We start from the raw sequence: 26771 nt of genomic DNA, 5'->3' as shown, positions 1-26771 counted from the left end.
AATCAGTGTATGAAATGTTTAAAAATAGTGGAAAAACATGGAAAACACTTATCGTCGTGTATGGTGAAGGAAAACACGGTCCTGTAAGAAACGAGCCCGGAGCTCGTCTGTCAGTGGGTTACTGTGACCCAGAGTTAGGTTCTGTTGCTAGGCGACATCTAGTGGCTGTGCGGTGACGTTTCTATCATCCATGACCGTTCGTTGTTATTGTTGTAACCATGACAACAAAGATCGTCTAATGTTGAGGAAGTGCTTAAACTAAATCACCGTCTTTTCCTACACCTACCTGAGCCGTGACCGTCATAACAGTAACCATGGTGATGAAGGTAGGTACGCCGCTCTAGGTACAGTCTGTGTTTTTTAAAAAATTGTAACCATGACAACCAAGGTCCGGCACACCCGCCGCCATAGGGGCGCTATTTCAGGAGACTCTCCCATTGGTCGCATCATGGGCTGACGTGTCTGGCTGTTCAGGTGGGAGGAGCTGAAAAGATGAATTAACCATCGAAACAGCTGCTGACTCCCGCCTCCTCTCCACAGTGCGTTCCCGCCGACGTCAGCCCTGTCAGGCTGGCTCCTTATTGGTCAATGACGCGGAAGTTCACAAAACATTTGTTTCCGTTTACTGAGCCCACCCCCCGGGTGATTTCGCTGCCGTTGTAAATGCTGGTGTGACTGGGCCAAAACAAAACATGGCAACACAACTGGAAAACATAATGTCACAACTACACTTTTTGTACATACGGAACATTATTTAGTCTGTACAACAGAATAGATCATTCATTTATGTAGCATCACCTCCCCACCCCCACCCCCCCATCATACTGTAATGGGCAAACCTTTACCCCCCTTTACAGAAACATCCTGCCCTCACAAAGAAAGACGACGTTTAAAAGAATTACAATCCAGCCAGTGTCCTTCCGTCCGTCTCCACGGTCTCCACCGCTCCTGCTCCTGTTTGTCAGCCTGTGCAGCCATTACATCCCGCAGAGAAGCCATGTTGGTGTGGAGGAGTACATACAGAGAGAGTGTGTGTGTGTGTGTGTGTGTGTGTGTGTGTGTGTACGTGGGAGAGAGAGGAGAGGAGGGGTGTGTGTGTGTGTGTGTGTGTGTGTGTGTGTGTGTGCACGTGGGAGAGAGAGGAGGGGGTGTGTGTGTGTGTGTGCACGTGGGAGAGAGGAGAGGAGGGGTGTGTGTGTGTGTGTGTGTGTGTGTGTGTGGTTTGACAAACATCACTGTCTTAAGGCTTTTTTTTTCTTTTTACAAATCTTCTGAGACGTCTCTGTTTGGTCTGGTGGGGCCAAGTGGACTCTACTGATGTGGCCAGAGAGGGAGGGGGGAGTGGAGTGGGGAGGGGAGGGGGGTTCCTCTGTCTTTTCTCCAGTTTCGGACTCTCTTGGTGGTGGGCAGGCCGTGAGGGGGCCGCTGTCGGCCCCGGTGTCGAGGAGCCGCCGAGGTTAATAGTTATTATGGATGATCCCTGGTGGCAGAGACAAGTCAAGCCATCACACATGTGAGGAGGACACACACCCACTGAAAGACCCCCGAGGACACAGAGAGGGACAGAAGGTGGGGACAACAAAGCTACATTTGCTACTTATTGTAAAATACTGATGGACTTTTAAACTGAAGGAGCCATTCCTGTTATACAGTACAAAATTTATAGGCAAAAAGTAGATTTCTTTTTCGTTTGTTTTTTTGTTTTCACTCCTAACTAAAGGGCAAAGTTAGCAGCTCTCCTCTGTCGCTCTCGTTTAATGACCTGATAACCGCTTCTCGTCTACTCATGCACAGCTACCGCTCCTTAAGGTTGTTCCTGTGTCCTGTTGCTGGCGGCCATCTTTGTTTTGTCTTTGCTTGGGGGGCATTTAGAGTCATTGGGCGGGGGCTGGCTGGGCTTGCTGCCGGGGGCATGCTTGGCGGGGGAGCTAGGCGTGGCGGGGGCGCCGGGGGAGTGGGACGCTTGGACGTTCTTCTCGTCTGAAAAAAGCTGTTTAATTACGTCAAAGAAGTTACTCAACGGGCTGCCTACACAGATGGGAAGAAAAGAAAAACAAAGAGAGAGAGAGAGAGAGAACAAACAACAGATGAGCAATGAGGTTAACGTGAGGAGAGGAGGAGGTGATGGAGGGATGAGAGGAGGAGTGGAGCTGGAGAAAAGGAGACTCTTCAGCCAGGAGGAAGAGGAGGAGGAGGAAAGGAGCCAAAACAGGTGCGATCTGGTCACGCACCAGGACACCGTGTTAATCTTTTGAGTGGACGGTGCTGGCCTCAGAGTCTCAGTTTCTCCTGCCGGGTGGAGAACTATCAGCAGCTCTGGAGGACGCTTCAGGTGCCACAGATTCACAGAGAGAGAGCTGCCGTCAGGGACGAGGAGCAGGAGGCTCTCTGACCAGGCCGGTCAGGGAGGAGCTGGGGGGAGGACGGTTGTGGAAACAGACAAAGATTCTTCTTATTTTTATCTTAGCAGAATGTTTGGAAACCAAATTTAAGACTTCTTTTGAGGAAATTAATTTCAATGCTTGTTTGAACTTTTCCTGCAGAAATCCTCATTTTATCATCACTGTCACAAAATTTGTAATTTTTATTTACTTTCAAATACATTAACTGGTTTGATGCCAATGACCTGTCTGATTAGGAAACTATACTTTTCATCTGCTCAGGCGTTTCCTGTGTTTCAGAGTTTTGACTGCACCTCCAGAGCTCCTGTTAACTCTCCATCATATCAACATCCATCACAACAACATCCATCTGTTAAGACAAAGGCTCTTTTGGTAAGTGCTTTTAAAACGTGCAACAATACAGCACAGTACACACGTTAATACACAACCACTTGTCGTTGGCGGGGTTAGTCTTCACACAGCGTGGCCCTGCAGTGGGTAAGCGTCTCGTCCCTTCCTCTGATGAACAGGAGGACATGTGTCTCCACAGTGAAGCTGGAACTTACCCTCACTCCTCTTCACCACAGTCACATGTGCATTTGTGGTGTCTGATATTTTTGCTCCAGTGATTTCAAACATGGAGAGTTTTAGAGGAGGGGGGGGGGGGCAACACAGTATCAAGCATCACCATGCAAAGGGTTACTGAGTCAGTTAGGAGCCACACACACACTATTACACACTTTTACACACATTCACACAGTGGAATACATCCATCTTATCAAGCCACTTAGTCCACTCTGTAAAAACCTACTGAACTAATTTTTGGTTTTTTTTGCTTTTATTTGTTGTTACAGTTTCTATCATTTTTTTTTTTTTTTTGGTTAATTTTTTCATTGGTGACATGAACACTACTGAAACATGTCTGTGCGCTGCACGTAGGCAAACATGCACAACCTGTAGTTACCAGAACACCCTCCTCTGTGTGAACTTTTAAAGCTCCACAGTCTAAAGGTAGATGTCCATGTGTTTGTGATTATAAAGCAGGTCTAGGTTCTATATTAATACTGTGAAAGTATCAAAGCCTCAGTCCACAGAGAAATGCACACAGCCTGTATTCAGAAACTGAGCCTTAAAACCAGCCGTCAGGACTTCTGGAACTTTGTGATGTCACAATAAAGCAGTCACCGCCCTCAGCCATGCCCCAAGCCCCGCCCACCTGGACCCACCATCCAACCTTGCAGGATTTGGTTTCTCTGAGTGTTTACCTGAAAACTGCTATATTTTTTTATTGGATCACTCAGAAAAGAGTCAACCAATCAGAGGAGACGCTCAGAGCCTCTCTTCTTATTGGCTGAGAGAAGCCTGAGATGGTTTTTGGTTCTTAAAACCACAAATATATCTTCTTATAGATATCAACACTTCAAATAAAACATTGGAGATTAAAATATGGGACCTTTAAAGTTGGATCATCAAAACTACAAAAGACTTGGTTGCCATGGCTACAAATTACAGCTTTTCAAGAGTTTGGACAAATTATGTTAATGAAATAAAAAGCAACAGAGCATTAACACTTTAACCTCTGTATACTTTTTTATGTAGATAACTACTACTACTGTCCTGATGGTCATGAGATCTGCTGAGAGCGTTCACCCTCTCCAGAGGACGAAACCTGGTTTGGTTCCTCTGGCGCCGCCATCAGGCGTAAAAAAACCTGGTGTCCAGATACTTTAGATCCACCCGTCAGAACAAACTTTACGCTGCTGGTTCCTCTAAGAGTCCGAGAACATCATGTTTCCCAAAGAAACCAGCAGAACAGTGGATTTTTTTTTCCACATTGAAGTGACTTGTTAAGATGAACATACATTTTCTGCAGCTCACACACACACACACACACACACACACACACACACACACACACACACACACACACACACACACACACACACACAGGTGTTAGTGCAGGTTGTGTTGGTGACAGCTCCAGGGCGTGGCCAGTGTGTGTTAAAAGCCAGAGTTAAGGTGTTTTTGCCGGGAGCCCCCCAGCAGCTCTGGGTCTTACCACGCTTGGAGGATTTAGGAGCGGAGCGCTGAGAGCCATCTGAGAGCAGAGCACAGTGTCAGAAACACCACCCGCCTCCCTGAGGCCCAGCGCTGCATCAGCAGTCAGCTGACGTCAAACATCAGCAGCACGCCGGCTGAAACACTGCACTTCTACTCAGTACGAGTTTAAAGGATAAATCCAGACTCCTGGACGTTCAGCTCGTTTCCCAGAGTTTCCTCCTCTCGTCATGATGTAATGATCATCTTTCATTTTCTGTGTTTCAGTCATCGTTGGCTCAGAGGTTTAAAGAATCACGCACAGCAAGTTTCAGTAGTTATGGGTCAGATGTGCTGGTTAAGGTGGAACGTCTGAGTGGAACAAGCTCGGTTCTTTTTTCTTTATTCACAAAATGCGTCATGACTCCTTAAACTGACGTGATCAGCTGACTCAGAAACACAGGATGACAGGGTGACGCCTCGTTTACTTCACGAGCCACAGCTGACATAATCTGTCACCGAGCAACGTTCGTCATTTAAACTGGCGACAGTGAACTGTGAACTGCTCCCCAACGGTCTGGAACCTTTATCTGTCTCATGATTTTTAATACGCAAATGAGCAAAGGATTATTTTTAATGAGCAAAGAGTAAAAAAAAACCTGGTGACATCATCAGCTTCTCATTTGTCGCTGTCACTTCAGAATCACTATGATTGGCAGCTCCAGGATGTGGGATAAGTTTGTGAAGAGTCAGGCTGTAGCTTCATTAATGTTAATGTGGATCTGAACTGTAGTCAGAACCCAGACAGCAGCAGGTATCGGTCCTTACTGCGGAGACTCTGGGAAACAGGCTGAACGTTCACACTGGCAGACATTTCTCTTTGAAATCCATCTACACATGTGCAGCCACACACACACACACACACACACACACACACACACACACACACACACACACACACACACACACACACACACACACACACACACACACACACACACACACACACAGGCAGAAGGTCGTCATGTGTCTGCACAGCTGAACTCATGCAGATTCTCTGGTTTTGAGGCAGATCACAAACACAGTTGTGTGTGTTTGCTCCCGAGCTTCTCGCTGCGACACAGTACAGAACATGCTTTCAGCGCAGCACATCAGCTAGCATACGCAGCAAACGCACAACTGCGTGTGAATGGCGGCCCACCCAGAACCACAGTTTTGAGCCTGACCCCCACCACAGCGTTCTGCCCGGCTCGGTTTCTGACCCTCTGACCGAGCCTGTCAAACACTGCGCGGTTCTGGGTCTGGCGTTTCATTCACAGCATGCGAGTCATTCAGTCGGTCCGGGTGAAGCTGTGGATGACCAGGAGCAGGTGGCATGGAGAGAGAGAGAGAGAGAGAGAGAGAGAGAGAGAGAGAGAGAGAGAGAGAGAGAGAGACAAAGAGAGAGAGACAAAGAGAGAGGTAGAGAGACAAAGAGAGAGAGGTAGAGGGAGAGAGAGAGAGAGGGAGAGAGAGAGAGAGACAGAGGTAGAGCGAGAGAGAGACAGGTAGAGACACAGAGACAGAGAGAGTGGAAGAGAGAGACAGAGAGAGAGAGAGAGGTAGAGAGAGAGAGGGGTAGGTGGGGAGAGATGTGGGTTATTGGCACATCTACATGGCGGGGGTTGGGTGAGGTTGTGCATACAGCGCCTGATAACAGTTCCCATCTGTGGCGGTGACCGGTGCTACTGGTGTTGGTGTTTGGGCGTCAGCTGGAGTTCGAGCTCTCCATCCAGACAGCGGCTCACAGACAGTCACCAGCGAGACACTGGGCCTGGGCTCATCCTAGTGACGGCCCGCAGGCTGGAGATCAGGTCGAGCTTCTGTTCAGGAGCACCGTGTTTTGTTTTCTGCTCCTCTTCCTCACGCTTTGCTGCGTCAGAGGTGCAACAACTGTTTCCATCCTCTGGTTGTTTCACAATAAAAGCCTACTGCTACCTTCATATTAAAAAACACTTAATTGTGAAACACACACAGGAAGTGTTGTACCGTAACACATTATCTTCCAGATGTGTCCTGCATCTGGCTGCACTGACCGTTGTTTTAAAACCACTGTCTGGATGGATGTGGATCAGTTTGAAGTCTGCAGGCTTTAGGTCTAGTCTGCTGTGGTGGGAGCTGAGCAGGGGACTGGTTTCCTCCCAGTAACGTGTGTGTGTGTGTGTGTGTGTGTGTGTGTGTGGGGGGGGGTGGGGGGGGGGGGGGGATTGTAGGGTGTAGTTACTCTGCTTCACCACCAGAGGGGACCATTATCAAGTAAATAACCACAGACAACCACAGGGGTGCTACAGCGTCACACTGACAGACAACACACAGTCACTCTCTCTGTTCTTCCATCGTTTTAAATCCATCCATCGACCTATAGGCAGCCCCCGAAACAACCAATCACAGCAGAGAGTTGTTTCTGACGGCACAGGACCCGGGTCACGCTTCATGTGACTAATGTAAGGGAACACACTGAAGTCACTGGTGTTCTGAAACCTAGTGAGCGCTAAAGTCTCAGCTGATCCACGTGTGTGAACGTCCTTGAGCCTGAGCGACTGTTTCTGCTGAGTCAGAGGCCGGATGAGGAACGACGACAGATCCTGAGCAGGAATAATCAGATCCCTGCAGAACCATACCATGTTCTGTGTGTGTGTGTGTGTGTGTGTGTGAGTGTGTGTGTGAGTGTACGCCGTGGTGTGTGGCAGGGACATGCACGTGGAGATGCTGTGTGCTAAAAGCGGTGCACTGAGCTGAGCCAAGCCGAGCCGGTCCGAGCCGAGGTGGGCCGCGGGTGTGGCTGTGCTGTGAAGAGTGCCAGGATGCCAGGAGGGAGGGGGCTGTGAGGACGTGGAGGAAGAGGAGGAGGAGGGTTGGGGTTATAGGCGTGATCGAGGGCGGGTGGCGAGGGGCTCCACTTACCAGATATCTGGGGCTGGATGCCGGGCTGGTCGTTGGAGCTGAGCAGCTGAGCCTGGATGGTCTCCACCACGCGCTTGAAGCGTCGGCTCGGACCTGATGAGACCAGAACAACACAGACACCATCAGGACCCGGACTACACTGTAAAACACCATCAGGACCCCGACTACACTGTAAAAACACTGTTCAAAATAATTCCTGCTCAAGTTCCTGTAACATCAGTAAAAACACTGAATGTCCCCAGTGACCAGCAGAGGAGCACATAGGTATATCCTCTAATACTGCACTGTAAAAATACTAATACTGCACTATACAAAAATAACTAATTCTGCACTGTAAAAATATCAATACTACACAGTAAAATACTGATACTTCACTGTAAAAACACTTCTACTGTAATGTAGAAAAATAACTAATACTGCACTGTATAATGCTAATACTATTACTAATACAAATATTGTGTTGTACAAAATACTACTACTGCATTGGATAAAAAAACAAATACTGCACTGTACAAAAATACTAATACTGCAGTGTAAAAAAACTGTATTAAAAATGTCAAAGTATTGTAATAACGTGTGTGCGTGTGTGTGTGTGTGTGTGTGCTGCTCTGTGATCAGATGTATGTACAGCGCGTTGTTTACCTGACAGCAGGGTGAAGGTGACGGAGTAGATGCCGTTGTCCTTGGTGGCGCTGGTGCTCTCAGTGTAGGTGATGTCCACCTGGAACTTTACAGGCTTCTGGAAAACCGTCGGACCGGCTGTGGACTTGTACTCCGCCCGGAAACTGGTCTGAGAGATGACGCTGTGGCTCAGACTGGGAATCTGACAGGGAGGGGTGGAGAGGGGTGGAGAGAGGTGGTGTTGGTCGGTTAAACAGACGCTGAGTCAGCAGCAACGCAGACAAACAACTTGTGCATCAGTCAGGACGCAGCAGGGAGGACAGAGGAGAGACAGCAGCAGGGAGGACAGAGGAGAGACAGCAGCAGGGAGGACAGAGGAGAGACAGCAGCAGGGAGGACAGAGGAGAGACAGCAGCAGGGAGGACAGAGGAGAGACAGCAGCTGGGAGGACAGAGGAGAGACAGCAGCAGGGAGGACAGAGGAGAGACAGCAGCTGGTCCCCTCAACACAACATGAAAACACTTTCTCTGACTGAACGGTTCACGTCCGGCGTCAGATACAAAACCTTGTTGTTTCTATTGTTTGGCAAAATCCAGAGAAAGAAGAGGAGACGCATCAGAAATGCTCCTTTACTCTTCCAGCCTCTGAGGGGGCGGTGCAGTGTGTGTGTGTGTGATTGACAGCTGAGCCAACGACACACAAAGACAGAAATATTTATTTGACTGTTTCTTTACTCTGAATTTATTTGGAGATATATTTGATGCCTCGTGGAATTTGAGGTCTTTTGTTTTCGTTTCCTGAAAACAGACGGTTTTCATTCAAACTTGTCAGATTTATGCTTCACGTATTGTGATAGTGACAAACTATCTGAAGCAGAGACAGACAGTAGAGGAGGACGGACTCACAGAGAGGAAGGCGTGGACGATGTCGGCCTTTATGGAGCTGAGAGGTTTGTCTCGGATCACGATGAAGATCTGCTCCTCTTTCTCCAGGTTGATGAAGTTACCGAACCACGACTTCTTAGCCAGTCTGCAGAAAACAAAGGAGACGCGATGACATCATAACGAAAATGACACAGAACAGACGAGATCAGCCGTTTCTGCACAACGATGAGGATTTATTCTCCCACAAAACGTCACGATACGTTGAACCTTTATTAGAAGGTGGACGAGTTACAGGAGTCACAGTTTCCTTAAATAGAAATAGAAATAATTCCACCTTAATCAGTATAAAATTTGATTTGAATGTGCCTGAATATTTAGACTAGAACTTAAACTGTCAACAGAAGCTGAGGCTGCACATAAATACAATAAACTTCTGTATCTCCACCGCACAAAGTGACAGAAAAATACATTTAAAAACATTTATACAATAATATTCACACACAACCTTTGATGTAATGTACAGTAATTAAACTGCATCATCAACTTGAATCATAACAGTGGAAATAATAACTATGTCAGCAGTGTCTGGCATTAATATGATTTTTGTCAAAGAAGCAAATGATGCATTTGTTGGGGACTATTTTCAGCAGTGGATTAATACAACGCCTGGGTTATGTTATATATTTCTAATATTAAAAATACACAAATGTAGGAAGATTAAAATGTCCTGGGAAAGAGGTAAGAGTAACAAATTTTATTGGATCCCAAACTATTTCTGCTGGTTTTATACCCAGAGAAACACAACTGTAGTAAAAGTGAACGAGTATTCATACACCCCAGTTTGCTTCGGGCCAAAAAAAATGCACAGCTCTGTTATGGAAAAACATTCACAGGCCATGTTCTACTCCATGGATAAGACAGATGTTATCAAGCCTTCCACTGGAAAGAATATCCTACATATTAAAGCAACGTATATTTGAGAGCATACGGAGGCTCTTCATTAATCATGTAGAAGATTTAGATTCGACAGAAATCTGAGTGATAGGCTCATTTGCAGATTCTGCAATTTTATTTTATTTTATTTATTTTTTCACTTTCTTCTTTTAAACACTTGTTATATTCTGTAACAATACAATTAATGTAAATATGTTTTTCACTACGTCCCAAGTGAATGTAGCAATTATGTGCTGAAGTATATAATATTTTGAGTGAATATTAAAGGATGTATTTCATGTCAAAATTTAAATAAAAATATTGTGGAGAAAAAAAAAAAAATAATAGAAAATACACACAGATAAACTCCGGGATTTTCTTTTAAAATAAGATCGAGTAGCCTAATGTTCAACAAATCCTCTTTTCTTCAATTTTAAATATGTGTAATTTTGGATTAAATGTGGGCAAATAAAAAGATAAAAACACCAGTGTGTAATAACAACATCAGTTCTCCACTGTTGAAATGACTCTGGTGAGGTGTGTGTGGCTGTTGTTACTCACTCTGGAGAAGAGTCCGGGGTGAGACTGGACATGTCCTCCTGGGTGGGAACTGTGGATGCACACAGAGGTCAGAGGTCACACAGTTACTCAGGTGCAGTGTGATTTCTTTCCTACAGAAATCCTGCTGTCTTCTGTTTTTCTTGCTTATTGTTGATCCGATAGAAACTGAAGGTATCAGTGTAAATGATTATTTGGCTTCATGGTGGTTTGGTTCAGTATTTTCTGGGAGGATTTCACGTCTATAATCACAGCAGCTCTGTTGAATTCCCCTCTCGCTGTAATGAGGCAGTTATCAGGATGAACGGAGCTCCGCCATGTTTTTACTCCCCTGAGCTACAAGAGCACAGACACTCTGTGCTGGATCGATTATCATACAGACAAGAATGATTATCTGAATGAACCATAAACAAAAGTCTCATTTAATCTCAGCCCCCCCCCGCCTCCTCCCTCCTCCCCCTCCCCTTACCTTGCATTTTCCTGCGGTGGAAGCGCGGCGAGCCCAGGAAGCTGTTCTTGATGGAGTTGAGGCGCGTCCTCCAGGGCATGCCACCAATGGAGGGGCTGGGCGGGGGTGTCGGGCTGGGTGTGCCAGCCGGGCTGTCCTTGGGCGTGTGCACTGGGGTGCCTTTGGGGGTGGGAAGAGGGCTCCCCCTTGGGGAGGGGTGAGGGGTCACCTGCGTGATGGGGACAGATTTGCCGTTGTGGTCAGGGTGGAGGTGGTGGCGGCGGAGGGGAGACATAGGAGGCACGGGGGAGAGAGGGATGGAGAGTTTGGGGGGGACGGTCAAGGGAGGGTGGCGTCTCACCCGTGGGCTGTTGGGGATGCAGGGGGCCAGAGGCTGGCTGGGCGTGGAGGGCTCAGATTTGGGGGTAGTGGGGGTCTGGGCGGAGTTGGGGAGTGGGTTCGACCTGGTGGTCTGCAGGGGCTTCTCGGACACTTTGGGCTTGGCGGGGAGGGTCTGTGTGCGAGGGTGCATGAGGGGGGACCCCATCTTTGGCTGGTAGGAGTTGGGCGTGCGCGGCCCCACCCCGTTAAGGCGGACCTCGGGGGAGTGGGTGGGGCTGCAGTTGGGGGACTGACACAGGTCTGGGGACTGGGGCGGGATGAAAAACCGACGGTTGGGCTGCGATTGGTCATGCACCGTTTGACATGACGGCAGGGTCGGCCAATGATGAGACAGCAAGGCCACAGCCAGAGGAACAGCACAGCCCAATAAAGGGTCATTCCCAAAAAAAAAAAAAAAAAAAACACACCAGGAAAAATAAAAGAGGAGCGTGGCAGAGAGGTTGAGAGGTGGAGCAGGCAGGAAGTGGTGAGAGTGCAAGAAAGAAAGAAAAACAGAACATGCGATTAGCACCGTGATCAGCCAATCAGGAGGCAGCAGTGGAGCATTCATGAGGCATTAACAGTAGGGATGCACCGAGAGTGAACCTGATACAGGCTCGTTTTGAATCACAATCGTTATTACACAACTTCAATGACACAATGATGGTGTTTAAACCGTCAGTCATTCATAAGATTTTCTTCTTTTTTTTATGATTCAATAATTCAAGAAAAATGTCAAAGATATTTTCTATTATTAAAATATTTACGGTGCAGCTTCTTCAGAAGTCTGTGCTTAATCGAGTTTTATTTTCCCACCAATAACCAAGTCAGTGAGGATGATACATTACATTTAGCTTCATCACAACCATCTGTGGTTAGTGTCCGACACATCGGTGCATCCCTAATTACCAGCAAGTGAAACCAGCTTGAAAGCTAACAGCTTTAGCTTCCCCCCTCCACCTGGGGAGGGGGTGGCCAGAGTGCATGCACGGTGCCGATGCACAATGCCGTGGGATGAACGAGCTGAGGAGGCTGCGACAGGGCCACAGCTGAACCAGAGACCCGTCAGGCTGTTCTCAGAACAGCTCAGGAGACGTTGCGGCCGAGTCGCAGCAGGTGACGCTCTCAAATTATGTCAATGAGCAGGAGAACTGTGCGTCTGTGTGCAAGAGTTTCAACACCAGAACCACAAACCTTCACACTCCTGGCTTCTCCATCAGATCTTGTTACAGGCTTCATGCAAGAACCACTCAGACAAAGACTTTAATTGATATAAATATAAATTAATTTTCTCTTAGGTACAAAATAACGAGGATTTTGTGACATCACAACTGATTTGGAGCTAAAACTTCACTGAAACAAGATTCTGAAAACTTTAGGGAAATGTTCTTGCATGAGGCCTGATGACTTTCATTCATTACTTTTTAAAGAGTTCATAATGAAACAGCAGCTGCAGACTAAAATCTGCCGCTTCCTCACTTTGCATTCAGGATATACTGAGCCTTGAAGAGTAAAACAATGACATTCATTATGAATAAAAAGCCTGTGCGAGCCTTTGCAGCGGAGCGAGCGTTTGATGATGACGCCGAGCCCGTGTCCTTGCTGAGGGTTAGTTTAAAACTGCACAGCCTCGCTCAGACGGAGGCTGCAGGACGACGTGCACAGTTAACAGCTGGTTCTCTGAGAGGGAGGGTTTCTTCAGCTGATCCGGGAGGCCGCTCTGGTGCGGATGTTACTCGGTCACCACTTCACCTAAAGCTCTGTGGCGTACAGCAGGGCCTGACTGAGGGCCAAGGTCAGGTCGCCCTCATTTATACCTTCATCACGTAACATCAGCGTAACATCAGCCAACAACTCACGACGACGCCTCGAACTGTAAATCCTCCGTCTATTATCTCATCACACAGAAATCAAAGGACAAATCCAACCTTTGATATTTTCCATAATTACACACTAGTCTGCGAACATGACCTGTTTAAACTGTGTGAGGGACCGTCTCCAACACACACACACACACACCCTGGACACCCTTTTACCCTGGACACTGAATCCTCAGCTTTTATGGTTCAGTAGTAAAGATTAGAGCAGGTGAGAGAGAGAGTTCAGATTTAAGGTCTGTAATGTTTTCCAGATGATTATATATCAGACGGAGTTTGGTGGTAATCATTTGTGTTTTATTATAGACTCTTGAGTTGACTCTTCATTATTAGATGTTTCTATTCTCACTTATATCTTTACTTCAAACTACCACTACTATTTTGAAATACTGCCCGTTGTGTTTTATCTTTAACAACGAAGATAAAAGGTTAAAGGTCCTGTATTTATCTGACTCTTCTTCAGTGTTTTATTTGAAGATATATTTGTGGTTTTAAGAACCAAAAACCATCTCAGAAGTCAGAGAGTGCTGAGAGACTGAGAGGGCGGAGACACTGACGATTTCTTTAACTCTTCCTCTACCTCTCCTCACCCATCACGACTCCGTATGTGACCAACAGCCTCCTCCTGTCGCTCTCTGCAGATGTTTCTGCCTCTAGATTTGTGATTCTATCGAAATAACACAGGACTTGACCTGATCCGGGCTCGGCTGATGAAGTCCACAGTGGAGTGTACGAGCTGCTGATGAGAGGCTGAAGTGAAGTGAAGCCAGCGCAGTGCATTGTGGGAAACCAATCAGTGCGCAGGAGGGACAGACACTTACCCTGGGACTGCTGAGAGGACTGGTGGACAGACCGGAGGACGCTCCGCTGATCGACCGCGATCTACACACACACACGCACACACACACACAAAGGAAGATCAATATCCAGAAACTGAGCTGTGCACTGGGTTACACACACAACAACACACAACATGTACACAAAAACAGCTGATCATACATTACTCTTGTATTACTTTATCCTGTTAATAGCACAGGTTTGTAGCTTGTGTGTTTGAGAGTGTGTGTGTGTGTGTGCTCATTTGGCCAAAAACCAACAAACAACGAGTGACTCCTGTTAACATTCACTAACTTAAACATGAGTTAAAGTCATCGTGTCAGCATTATAGTGCGTACACAGACACACACACACACACACACACACACACACACACACAGAAAATGTTTCCATTTTTCATTCACGTGTCATTAACTTTTCATCTTCTCTCTCTCTGTGTTTGCCAAAATGTCGTCTTTTTCCGGATCAACACACACACACACACACACACACACACTTTCCACCAAAAACCACACAGGCCTGCTGACGTCTTTAAAGACTTTGGGATTTAATTGCCCATAAACAATTAGGTTTTGTTGGAAGTGAAAAATGAAAACAGTAAATCATACCTAAATATGACCCCCCCCCCCCCCCCCCACACACACACAGACAGGAGGGATGACATCAGTGGCGTTAAGCTGCACTGTCGTCATCAGTGTTCGGCTCGAACTTGTGATGGAGCTCGGTGGTAAAACGTTTGTTCCTTCTAATATTATTTGATGATTCTCATTCATGGTGACGGAGGCTGCGCCTCTCGAGCGGCTTCACCGCACAAACAGGAACATGCCCCGTCTCACAGGGTAAATCTGTCCCCGTCTCATGATCTCTGATGATGTCTTTACTCTCTGCAGCTTCTTTCTGTAGCTGCTTTAATTCTGGCAGGTGATCAAATTACCATTAATTCTTCTATTATATCACATATAAACAATTCATTCTTTATTTGTTTCATTTTATTTTGCTGTGTATTGTTGTGTGTCTGAGGGGATGTCCTCCACTCTTTATCTTAGGGGAAGACGTAGTTTGACTTATTGGTTTTTACATTTATTAGCTTTTTTTTTGAGTTGAGAGATGAAAAGATCGATGTTATGTTCATATCTGTGTGTTTGTCTGCAGTTAGCTTAGCTTAGCATAAAGATGGGGAGCAAGAAAACCACAGGATGATGAGACTGCGGCGTACTTCTTTAATGTTACCGGCTTAAGAGATAACAGGTATCACAAGGGCTAATGGCAGCAAATCAGCTGTCTCCATGGAAACAGTAGAATTCTACTGCTGTAAAATGTCTTTCACTGCTGCAAATGCCTTAACATTTTCCTTAACTAAGAGATTTTGTGCAACACCCTTAAGTAACTCCCTCAGCTAAGGAGAAATTAAACCTTAAGTGTCATACTTAAGTAGAAAACTTAAGGTGTTTTGTGCAGCCGGCCCCAGGACTCATTTACACCTGAGCTTTTCCCACAGTGACATGTCCAAACCCCTTCTGTGAAAACGGTCCGATTAGCTTATCTTAGCTTAGCTTAGCTAACCTCAACTATTCTCCAATAACCACACATAAGGCTGAAAGATTTTTTCATCTCATTTTTGACCAGAAAGTGTCAAACTAAAGTTTTTGAGTTTTGTAGTTTCATGATAATTGATGGATAATTGATGATGGATTGATGATATTGGGATGAACTGTTCTTCCTCTCCCTGTGAGAGTGATGATGAGAGTCAGACACGCTGGATCTACTGTGTTGACCAACACCGAGGAAGTGCTGAGGAAGAGTTGTGTGGCTGCCAGCACACAACAACCCTGGATTAACGCCGGCGATGAGACTCTCCACGCCGTCGGCCTCTTCAGAGAGCAGCTTCTATTAACATTCAACTCGTTAACTGTGACAACCGTCCAGTCCACAATCAGGAAGCTGGGGCCGGCTCCTCTTTGAAATCTGAAAATTAATTCACAGCTCATCGCGGGTGGTTTGTGTCAGAGAGGGAGCGTCAGCCGAGGACGCAACAAGCTTCATTTTATGGATCTCCCCAATTAGATGATGAGGGAGATAAAGGGCTATTCAGAGGGAGAGGAAGCCTTATTTCCATCTCCTGTTTGTGCTCCATCTGCATTCCTGCAATTAATTTATGCTAATCTCCATCCAGGCCGAGCATCAATCGACAATCTGAGCTCCTCCCGCAGAAGGTCAGCCACACAGGGAGGCCGCAGACGATACGGCCGGTGGAAATTACCCCCTCCTCCCCTCCTGCCTCCTCCCCATGCTTCACTGAGAACACAGACTGGCAAAGTACAAACAAACACAAACACACACACACTGACAATGAGGAGTGGAGGTAGGTTGAGGGAGGGAGGGGGAGCGAGAGAAGGAAGCAGAGAAGTTGACCTAAAAATTCTCCTCGCACCCCCCCTCCCCTCCCCCGAGGGCTGAGGGAGGAACGTCAAAGAGGAAGTGGGAGCAAAGAGGGGGAGCGTGCTATTTTTCTGATTTCACGGAGACGATCGTTCTCTGCTCTCGAACCAGTCGGGGGTTTGGTATCGGTGTGACGGCTCGGCTGCGGCTTTTTCCGGATCCTCTGATGCTGATTCTTGACGCACGCTCGGCACCAAAGCTTCACATACTCAGATGTTCTGCTCAGACCCGGCCTCTGGTTTCTGTTTCAGGTCACATTTATTCTGTATGTGAACAAGGATCTGACAGGAATCGAGATGCACATTTCAGTTCGTGATTTCTGATGCTGGGAACCTGCACCTGCTGAAATACCAGGGTCCTTTTCAGGACCAGGTGAAAACCACCGCACCTGAGACACAGGTCTGACAGCAGGGAAATCTCATCTATATATTAGCTGATGTAACATCGGATCATTTCTTAAAGTCTCCTAATCCATTTGTGATCTGGGTCGCTGTGGCTGCCCCACGACTGGGCTCTGGTTGTCATGGTTACTATAATAACCATCATGGCTTAGTTAGGTTTAGGAAAAGATGGTTGATTTGGGTTAAAATAAAAGCTTCCTCCACATTGAAGTGACACGTTTTAGTTTTTAATGCCACTCGATAGTGAGTCAGGTCTCAGCACCGGAGTCTCCAAACTCTGTGAACTGGTAAAAGTAATCAGATTACTTTTCTGTGGCGACTACGCTGCTGAAGTCTCCATCGTATCAAGTCATTTTTCTCTGTTTCTGAGCCCTGGAAGTCTCTGATATGAATCAACCAGTTTCTACAGAAGGAGGCAACCTTTTATTTTTCAGTTCAACTATTCCAGTTATTCTCAGATAAGACGTGAAGCTGCCATATTGTTGTGTGTTTTTCTGTAATGTCTGAATTTGATCTGTGATGTTTTTTAAAATGTAAATTTTTGTTTCTTTTGGTTTTATTATTGGTTTGAAAAGTTAAAAATGTGAAAGATTTTTACAGTTTGTTAACAGGTTTCGTCGAATACAAAGAGATGTTTCAGGTAAAAACAAAGACATGCTACATTTAAAAGTGAGAGACAATCACGTGTAAAGAAAAAGAAGAAGAAGACAGGACACTAAACTAATGGATGGAAAAATCTAAACGGAGATGACGATTCATACAAACTGAGGAGATGAGACAAACGGAGCAGACCAATACCTTTCCTCCTTGCTGCAGTTAGCGTTTGTGATATCCAAGCTTTTACTGAAAACAGATTTGCTAAAAAGGGGCAGACAGAAAACCAGGAGACAGACAGAGAGGCAGTCACATAAGGGGAATCCTAATATAGAGCATGCAGCATTAAAAAAAACAAAACTCATTTAGCACCGTAACACAAACACAACCACTGTGAAGACAAAAACCTTGCACATGCATGGACTTAGAAAACCAGCAGACAAAACCCAGGAGGAGAAGCACATTCATGGGTCATGCTGGAGTCAGTGGGACGTTCACACACTCCCTCACTGTGAAGAAACCATCTGTGCATGTTTTCATGTCTGGAACTGCTCTGATGTTCAGCTTCATTGTCTCCGTCAGCGAGCAGAGGCCGAACAGGCTGCTACACCTGCTGCACCGTGACCACAACACATCAGGTGAACCCGATCTTCAGGAAAACAAGAGTCGTGTTCAGGTTGTGTTTGTGGGAATCAGGAGGCTCAGTGTTTTCCAAACCTCCAGAAGCTCTGATGAAGTAAGAGAAGCGCTCATCCTCAGTTTAATGCTGACAGACAGAAAAATGTTGAGTGATCATAACGTCACAACCTGAGAGAGTGAAACGGACCCAGGCTCGGCTTGCTTAGCTTATTCTGCATGACACAAATCCAACTTTGAACTGCTGTTCAAGCATCGCTGATCCTCTGTATTTTGTTTAACCCCAACCAGCCCGAATATTGTGAGATATTAAATTTCAGATATGTCCTGAGTGTATCCAAGGCAACAAAATACAAAAAAAGGAAGAAAGAAAAGATTCACAAAGACTTATTTCAAGACTGTTACAGGCAGCAACCAGGCTAACGAGCTAGCTCACCGACAGGAAGCTCGCTCGCTCGTCAAGCCTTTTTCCTGCTGCACTAACTTTTTATTAAATTAAATCAAATGACGAACAATCCTGAAGACAAGATGCCAGGCAGGAGTACAGAGCCCGGTAAAGAGGAAACGCAAAGAAACTTGAAAGCTATTGTGACTGACCAGCGCTAGCATGCTCCCGGCCGGCTAGCATGTTAGCAGTTAGCTTGCCAGCTACAGTAGTTCACCAAACTTCTACAGCATGAATTAATTTTTCTTTTAACAATACTATAGTTTCATGTTATGACCACCTGTTTCAATCTGTCATCTTTTGTGCGGTGGATGGCTCCAAATACTACATTACCCATGAGCATCTGTCGTCATCGGTGTGGAAAAGAAGTCGGGCAGAGGACTGACAAAAATCCTCGTGGGTTAAAATCTGCCGACATCTCATGTGTCTGTAGTTTAAAACGAAACACTTCCAACAGCAACGCAGCCGCTCGGTGTTTTATTAGCGTTCAGCGTCAACAGATGGATTTTAAGATAAATGTGAGGGTTAAACAAAGAATAAAATAAAATCTTGGGAGATCTTCAAACTGAACTTCCTCTGATCAAAGCAGCTCATGGAGGTGAGAGGTAATTTTTTGTTGTTTTTAATGATGGGCAGGGAGGTACTGACTGGCCACATGAATGCAGATTCAGGGCGAAGGCTCGGCGTTAAAGCTGCTTCACCTCAACAAAGTCTTTCACTTTTATCGACTGGCTTTTATGAAATGTGAAGTCATCCTTTTACCTTTTCATGTTTTTTTTTCTTTTAATCCTTTGTTTTATCTTTTATTAAGTATGTACGGTGTAACCCACCATCATTACTCTTTACTTTGTGATCAAACTCTTGCTTCATATTGTTTAATCCTGCTGGTCTTGTGTCTCTATTGTCCTTTAAAGCACCTTGAAAAAAATAAAAAATAAAAAAAATTAATACTTTGAATACACGCGTTAAATTATTTTTCAAACAAACATCCTGAGCTCAACATCTGCAAACACAAATCCCGTGACTTTATTCAGTAAAAACGTCCAATAAAAACACCTGCGTATACAGGAGCCTTTAAAGGGAATTTCATTTCATAAGTTCAGGCTTTGAATTCATCCAACTTTAATTTTTTTACTCTTTTATTGTGTCAAGTTTTGTCACTCATGTCAGCTTCCTGTACTGTTAACTGCCACAACAAGCCTTTCACAATAAAGGCACAGGGAGTGTCTGATCAGAGAGAAGACCATGTGACTTTTCTGACGCACGTCAGGAAAAAAACATGTTACTGCCTCCGTCATGTGTCTCTCTTAAGATTAAAAGAAGGTTTTCTGGGGAGTTTCAACTTTAATGCAATGCATGCTGGGAAACACAGTACATACAAATGAGCTACCAATATTTCTAAATGTCTTAAATTTGATGAGAGTGAAGTAAACAAGAAGAAACAAGATAAGTTGATTTGTGAGTTGAGTTGTCTTATATTTTAGATGCTGTAAACATTACATCTCTCTTTTTGGTCTCCACACAAACATCTGCAGTTACGTTATGCACCAAACACATTTCAGGTTCACAGCCTCTCAAACCGGGATGCTTCTTGTCCTCTTTGACTGCATGCTCCATGCACACTTTACACACACGCACACACAACGCACAAAACCTGAGAGTCCTGCTCATGCATTTCAACAACTGCTGTGATCTTCCACCAGAGCTAAGAGAGCGCTGTTAGTCTCTGGCAGAGCGTCCGAGGCACCAGCTCATGCCTCGTCTTGCCCGGTGTGCACCGTACATCCTGAACCAGCACAGAGAGAACGATGTGTCATGTATTTAACTGCGGCTCAGTGAAGGAGGGAAGGATTTACAGCTGAGGACAGACCTCACAGCTCAGGGAAGGGAGGAACTGAACGAAGGGGCTGCTGTGGTCCAACAGACGGCGTTTGTGACTTGAATTTGAGAAGCGAGCTGAGCTGCACCTCCTTCCCTCGGTCTGCTGACCGGGGGTTAAATACATGATTTATCAAAACTGATAACTAGTAACAATAATCATCAATAACACTCTGAACAACAGCAAATCTCTTCCACTGACCTGCGTGTGTCAAACATGTTTGTCCATGCTCATGAACACACGTGCAGGTTTTACACCTCTCACCTCTGACCGTGCGTTGCCATGTCGATGGCTCGTCGCACCGGGACGGGAGACCCCCCCTCCGTGACGCTCAGCACCTCCATGGACTTCCTCTCCGGCCTCCGTTTGCCATGGCGGCTCAGCATGGGTGAGTCCACGCGCTTCCTGGGGGGGTCTGCTGAGCGGGTTCAGGGCGAGGACAGAAGGTCAAAGGTCGAAGAAGGGAAAAGCAAAAAAAAACACAAAAAAAAAACAGTAACGACCAATGAAAATAGGAAGTGAGAATTGATGGAAACATTGTGATAATGTAAGAACACAACTCAACAACACATAGAACACAGGTGTAGCAGCCTCGGTGGGGGGGGGGTCTGCAGCTGGACCTACCGATCTCGTTTCGTGGCGGCAGGTTCTGGTCCTCGTGGCTGGGATACCTCTCTTTCCGGTCCAGAAGGAGGAAGTAGATCATCTTTTCCTGGTTGTCACTGAAGAGAGGAGGCCGTTGGTTGAGAGGGACAGTGAGATGCTCCATCATCACAAGACATGTTAAATAGAAGAATTCATCAAACTGACAGTCTCTCTGCCGTCTCATATATTTCTCTTCCCCTGTCGTCAGCTCCTTCACCCCCCCCTCCCTCCCTCTCACTCTAATCTGCTTCCTCTGTGGTTTTAGCACCTCCCCACTCCCTCCACCCTCCTTCCCCCTGCTCCTACTCCTCACTCACTCCTCGGACAGCAGGTCTTTGGTCAGTTTGTCCTTGTCTCTGAAGCAGCCCAGAGAGTGCATGCTCTCCAGGACGTCAGGGTCGATCTCCTCGGCTGAAGCCAGCGTCCTGATGGCCACCTTCCTGGGGACAGGCTGCTCGGGCTCAGGCTCATTCTTTCCAGCTCTGCAACACAACGCATGGAACTGACTGACAAACCAGTGCTGGTACTGAGCTCAGGTGATCAAGGCAGGAACACACAAAACACACAAAACGTTCATTTCTTGGTTTGTCCTCATGTGAATTGCAGGTGCTGTACAGATTGTAAAAGCCTGTGAGGAAATTTTGTGATTTGTGATACTGGGTTGTAGAAATAAAACCGACTTAAAGGTCCATATTTTACACTTCTGTTGATCTCCATCAGAAGATATATTTGTGGTTTTAAGAACCAAAAACCATCTCAGTGTAGTTTTACATCTCCTCTCTCAGGCTTCTCTCTGGAGCTCTAGTAACAACAGTCAGCCAATCAGAAGAGAGGATCTGAGCCTCTCTTCTGATTGGCTGACTATTTTCTCAGTGATCCAGTAAAGATATAGCAGATTTCAGGTAAACACTCAGAGAAACCGAATCCTGCAATTTCAGGTCGGCTTGGGGCATGGCTGAGAGCAGTGACTGCTTTGTTGTGACATCACAAAGTTCCAGAAGTCCTGATGGCTGGTTTTAAGGCTCAGTTTCTGAATACAGGCTGTGTGCATTTCTCTGTGGACTGAGGCTTTGATACTTTCACAGTATTAATTTAAAACCTAGACCTGCTTTATAATCAAAGGTTCCACACAGTCTAAAGGTAGATGTCCATGTGTTTTAAGTTCTTTGCTATTTTTCTTGTGAATAACAAATTGTACCTTTTCAAGTCACTAAAAATTAAACTCATAAAACAACTTTTCGGTTGAACTTCTAAAGTGGACAAAGGACACCGCCTCATTTCAGTTACAATTAATTAGAAGCTTGTTCATATTTTTGTAGTTTTTCCAATTATTTCTATCAATACTAATAAAATTGCACATAAAAGCATTGATTTTCATGCAGAGTTTTAGTGTCATGCGGTGGCTGTGACATTTTAAAGGACAATTCTCTTGACCTCACTTCATAACTGCTCGAGGTTTATTGAGTTCCCAGACCTCAGCTCTTATTTTGGTGAGTACAATAATATTATTACTGATGGAAATGAAGGAAAAAATACAAAAATAAAACCCAAATTGTAATAAACCAAACAGACAGCACTGAATGATGTGAAACATTTAATAAAGATTCAGTTCCCTGATCTTTTGGTCGAGTTTCATTTCAAGTCATTAACAGAATTCAGCTTTTTGAAGCCCAGAAACAGTAAATCCATTAGAGACCAGAGGTCCATTAGGACGGACCGTCCTGATGTTTGATCTGCTCGCTCACTCTCAGGACTAATGGACCTGCTTCTCCTCTGAGAGGTTTCCATCAAAGGGTTCAAGAACTGGCTTTGATGGGTGTATTATTATTATTATTATTATTACTACTATTATTATTACTACTCTACATTATCTGCTGCTGTATTTTTCTTTTATTCACTCACTTAATGAACATTCATATACAGACACTAACAGTCAGAGATGACAGGCATACTTACAGGTACCACGTGTGCTTCTGGATCTGCTCTAACTGTAAGAGAAATCAGAGCAGGAAATAAACTTTAATGACTCATTTATCTATAAAATGAAACAAACAAAGATGGGGAAGGTCTCATGAAAAGACTTCCTCTTGCATTTGATATTTTTCTGCATGAAACAAGATGTCGGCCCAGCATGTGATGTTTATTTAGGCTTGGATATAACTAAGACCCCACAAGTACAAGTTGCATGTTTTTGTTAAATTACAACCATCCAAAATGCACACATCCAATACAATTAGGTCTTTTACTCCCTACAGCAAGTCCACAAGGCAGCACTTCCTGTCAGGCTGTGTACAGACTCCCCCTCTGTAAGCAGGACTGACAAACCCCATCACCAACTATGAGCTTTAAAGAGATTTAGTTCTACACAGTTGGAAAAAAGAAACAGGGACATCATCGTCCTTTTTACTCCACACATTCCTCTTCCTTATCAAAACCTGGCGCATATATTACCCACGATGCAACTAACGATGTCCACTGACAGTTGGGTGTGAGACTGGGTTCTTACCTTTTAAGACGAAAACGGATTTACTCATCAGTCCACCTTTACTTCTGCAGAAGTGCTCAGAGCTAAATCAAGCTAACTAGCTAAGCTAAATCGAGCTAAAATGAGCTTTTTACTGCTGCTGATTTTATTTAGGCTTCAAACATCATAAGGTGGCATCATTAGTGAAGATGATGTTGCTGAACTAAACCTGTCAGGATGAGAAACTGCTGGAGGTCATCCCTACGGCACAATATAACCTTGACAGGTAGCGCCTGCTGGGGCGGTAAAGAGCCTGCGAGGAATCTGCACCTGTCAGGCTACGCACAGGGAAGAAAAAACCCCAGTGATGTTGCTGGTGCAGGTTTTAGCTGGGTGGATCTGCAGGTGTCACCACAAACCTGTTGTGGATAGGATTGTTACACACATCCCCCCTTTAATATATATATATATATATATATATATATATATATATATATATATATATAGAAAAGGAGAAAGTATTACTGGTCATATATTTGCAGTGTTAGACTGGAATCTCAGTGGTTCATTCTCAGCTAACTGGGTTCTTTCTCTGCACTGGCATTTTCTTCCTGTGTTTCCTCTGGGTGCTCTGGTTTCAGTTTCCTCCCACAGTCCCAAAGACATGCAGGTCAGGTGAATGTGAGTGTGTGAAAATATCTCTGCATTAAAAAAAAAAAAAAGAGGCTGCGGTGATGTGGGTATGGTGTTACAGAGTATCTGTGAAAAGACTGTGATTATGGAAGTCCAATTTGAAGGCTTATCAGCTGTGGGATGTTGCCAAAAACAACTGCTCCAAGTTCAGATGGAACACAAGTGAAAGCACATTATCTAATACAGCCTTTGTTATTTTTGTAATGTTTCTATTCTAAGCCAAAACAAATCCTTGGCCTGAGATGAAATGATTTTATGCAGAGCACAGTCGCTGCAGGGCCAGTCATGGTGCAATTCTGCTAAATTTAGCCCGAGCTGTCCCTAAAGCAACAGCCCAGGCTGTGAAAATACAAAGCTGAACAAGTCTCCTGATGGAAGATTTCAGCTCTCTCCTGCTCTGCAGCCGAGCCGGACTCTGAGGCCTGTGCAGTATCTCACCGTGAGCCTCTTGCTGGCGTCCACTTCGATCATGCCGCGCAGAAGGTTCTGACAGTCCGGGGGGATGAAGTGAGGCATGTGGAAAACTCCCAGCTTCACCTTCTCCAAAAGGTTCCTCAGGTTGTCGTCGTCGAAAGGCAGGGCGCCCTGGAGAAGCAGCGGAAGAAGAAACGTTTTGTGGTGAAATCAATTAACATTGATGGAGTTGGAGGAGAGAAGTTAATCTGTGCAAAACAAGTTGAACTTTGGTGAACGCTGACATTTCATATTTGTGACGTCAAGTTAAAGCAAACAGTCAGGACAGCGCTGAAAAGTCAAGCATGAATATCGAGCACAGCAGCAGGTGTAGCGGACCTTCACTCCTCACAGTAACAATAATGAACAGTTAATATTATGGATCGTGGCCTAGTTCGGTTTAGGGTCAAAAACTACGTACTTTACTTCAGAAATGGGGAAGAGAGTGAGGCAGAAGAGAGACAGGCGAGGATCAGCTGAATACTGCTGATTGTTGGTTTTAGACGAGTAGTTGTCATGGCGTCAATAACCTTAACAATCTTAAGGTTGTGGAGCGGTCACGGATAAAAGAAACAATGACAGTATGAAATTGGTTTGAAACGTGTGAAAGTCTCGTGTTCTGTTGACGCCTCCATCCATCCTCCTGCTAACCAACCAGCAACGCCCATTTTTGGATTAGCTGGGATTTGGGTGGAGTCAGGCACTGCCAAGATGGCGATAGCGGAGCAGCCCTCTGGGTGAGGTCATGGAGGTTACGTCCATCTTTATGTACAGTCTATGCCGCCAACATGGACTTGCATGTATCTATGACAACGTGAAGCTTTGCTCCTGTCATAATTACTACGGCCTCTAGATGTCGCCTAACGATAAAATATAACAGTGGGTCGTAAGAAGCTGCTGCACAGACGACCTATAGGTTTGGTTTTTCACAGTGGACTGTGTTTTACAAATGAATGATTTCGCCTGATGGTGGAAAGGTCACAGGGTCATTCACTGGGGGGCCTCTATCTATACTCGATTCTGTGGCAATATGGCCGAAAGTTGTTTTCTCAAAGCCCAGCGCTCACGGGGCAAAACATCAAAACTGTACAACTGGGAGATTTGAAACACAATGCAGGCATCAAACTGCCCTTCAGCCGCTCACACTGCACTGACATCTCTCTGTTGTCATGTAAATGGCCTGTCAGGTGTTCACTGAGAGATAATGCAGGTTTTGACAAAGAGGAGGACTGGAGGCAGCTTGTGAGAGGTATCAGTCATCGGAGCCGGTGATGATGAAGCAGTTTGTGTCGCAGCCAGCCGGCTCTGCCTCTGCTCTCCCAGCTGGGGAGCGCGCCGAGCGGCGTGATGACTGATACCGTTTCCTCCTCATTGAAAACGAGCAAGACGGAGCCAGATGGCCACTGACACTGCGCGGGTAATCAAAACAACACGAGTGGAGAGATTCATCTTCACATGATGACTCTGTTATGTGCTTTGTCTTAATCAAGAGAGGGACTCGCACGCGTGCACACAGCACACAAACAAACAGTCCTTTACTTCTCCGGCTGCTCACTTGTCACTGTCGCATTACAGAGCTGCTGCTTTGAAAAGCCTTTGTTGTGTGATGTGCATTTTTATGTGACAGTGCCTGAACAACACGGTCTCTGATTCGCACACTATGCAAAACTGTCATTCAGATATCCTCAATGGGAATGTTTAAAAAAAAACAGTGAAACCATGAATCAATTTAGACAAACCAGACAAACCAGGTCATAAAAGAACAGTCAGACTGTAGCAGCAGTAAAAGCTAAAGACCCGACATCAAGTCAAATCATTTACCATCACTGGTACAGCGTCATGTGTATAATTCAGGTTATACAAGAGCTTTAGCAATAACTGGCTAGCCCTCTTTTTGAGGTCGTTTTTTTAGAAGCACCCTGTTGTGAACTGAAACCTTGGAAAAGGTGACATTTTGACCTGTTGGTGAAAAGTCAGGAGCTCGCCAAAGACAGAGAGATTCACCCGCTTTGTTTTTGTTCCTGACAGGTGAACATTGGTCAGATTCACCTTCGAATGGGCTGTGTAGTAATAACAGTTTGTGCATCTTCCAAGCTTTCATTGGTTAAATTAGATTTTGATCACATGCTGCTCATTGTGGGGACTGTTTGGTTTCTGATCGCTGATTTGGACCTATATAAATAAAGCTGTATTGAATTGAAATTGAATTTATCCAGTTGTGA

The 26771-nt window shown here is 45.4% G+C and overlaps 1 protein-coding gene across 12 annotated transcripts in view; it reads right to left on the bottom strand.

Annotated features, from left to right (window-relative positions):
* Positions 1 to 1171: 1171 nt before the first annotated feature.
* The window catches only part of LOC139628276 (serine/threonine-protein kinase BRSK2-like), a 109958-nt gene continuing 84358 nt past the window's right edge, over positions 1172 to 26771 (bottom strand). The window contains exons 8-21 of one of the 12 annotated variants that reach the window (XM_071489818.1): positions 24535 to 24681; positions 22896 to 22927; positions 21257 to 21421; positions 20919 to 21016; positions 20559 to 20712; positions 17539 to 17598; positions 13885 to 13945; positions 10827 to 11484; positions 10361 to 10409; positions 8888 to 9011; positions 8004 to 8184; positions 7362 to 7454; positions 1763 to 2028; positions 1366 to 1480 (exon numbers count right to left, since the gene is read on the bottom strand). In XM_071489818.1, coding sequence (XP_071345919.1) covers positions 1805 to 2028; positions 7362 to 7454; positions 8004 to 8184; positions 8888 to 9011; positions 10361 to 10409; positions 10827 to 11484; positions 13885 to 13945; positions 17539 to 17598; positions 20559 to 20712; positions 20919 to 21016; positions 21257 to 21421; positions 22896 to 22927; positions 24535 to 24681 — 2046 coding nt within the window. In that variant the 3' untranslated portion in view covers positions 1366 to 1480; positions 1763 to 1804. Of the gene's footprint in view, positions 1481 to 1563; positions 2029 to 2244; positions 4480 to 7361; positions 7455 to 8003; positions 8185 to 8887; positions 9012 to 10360; positions 10410 to 10826; positions 11485 to 13884; positions 13946 to 17538; positions 17599 to 20558; positions 20713 to 20918; positions 21017 to 21256; positions 21422 to 22895; positions 22928 to 24534; positions 24682 to 26771 lie in introns of those variants that run through there. The other 11 variants (XM_071489823.1, XM_071489824.1, XM_071489817.1 and 8 more) reach the window with 11 other exon arrangements.

This window comes from Trachinotus anak, unplaced genomic scaffold (assembly GCF_046630095.1).
Source record: "Trachinotus anak isolate AG129_WGS33_773 ecotype Australia unplaced genomic scaffold, CSIRO_AGI_Tana_v1 ptg000011l, whole genome shotgun sequence".
Taxonomy (NCBI): Eukaryota; Metazoa; Chordata; class Actinopteri; order Carangiformes; family Carangidae; genus Trachinotus; species Trachinotus anak.
The sequence above is the reverse complement of the archived record's forward strand: the minus strand, read 5'-3'. Positions and strand labels throughout refer to the sequence as shown.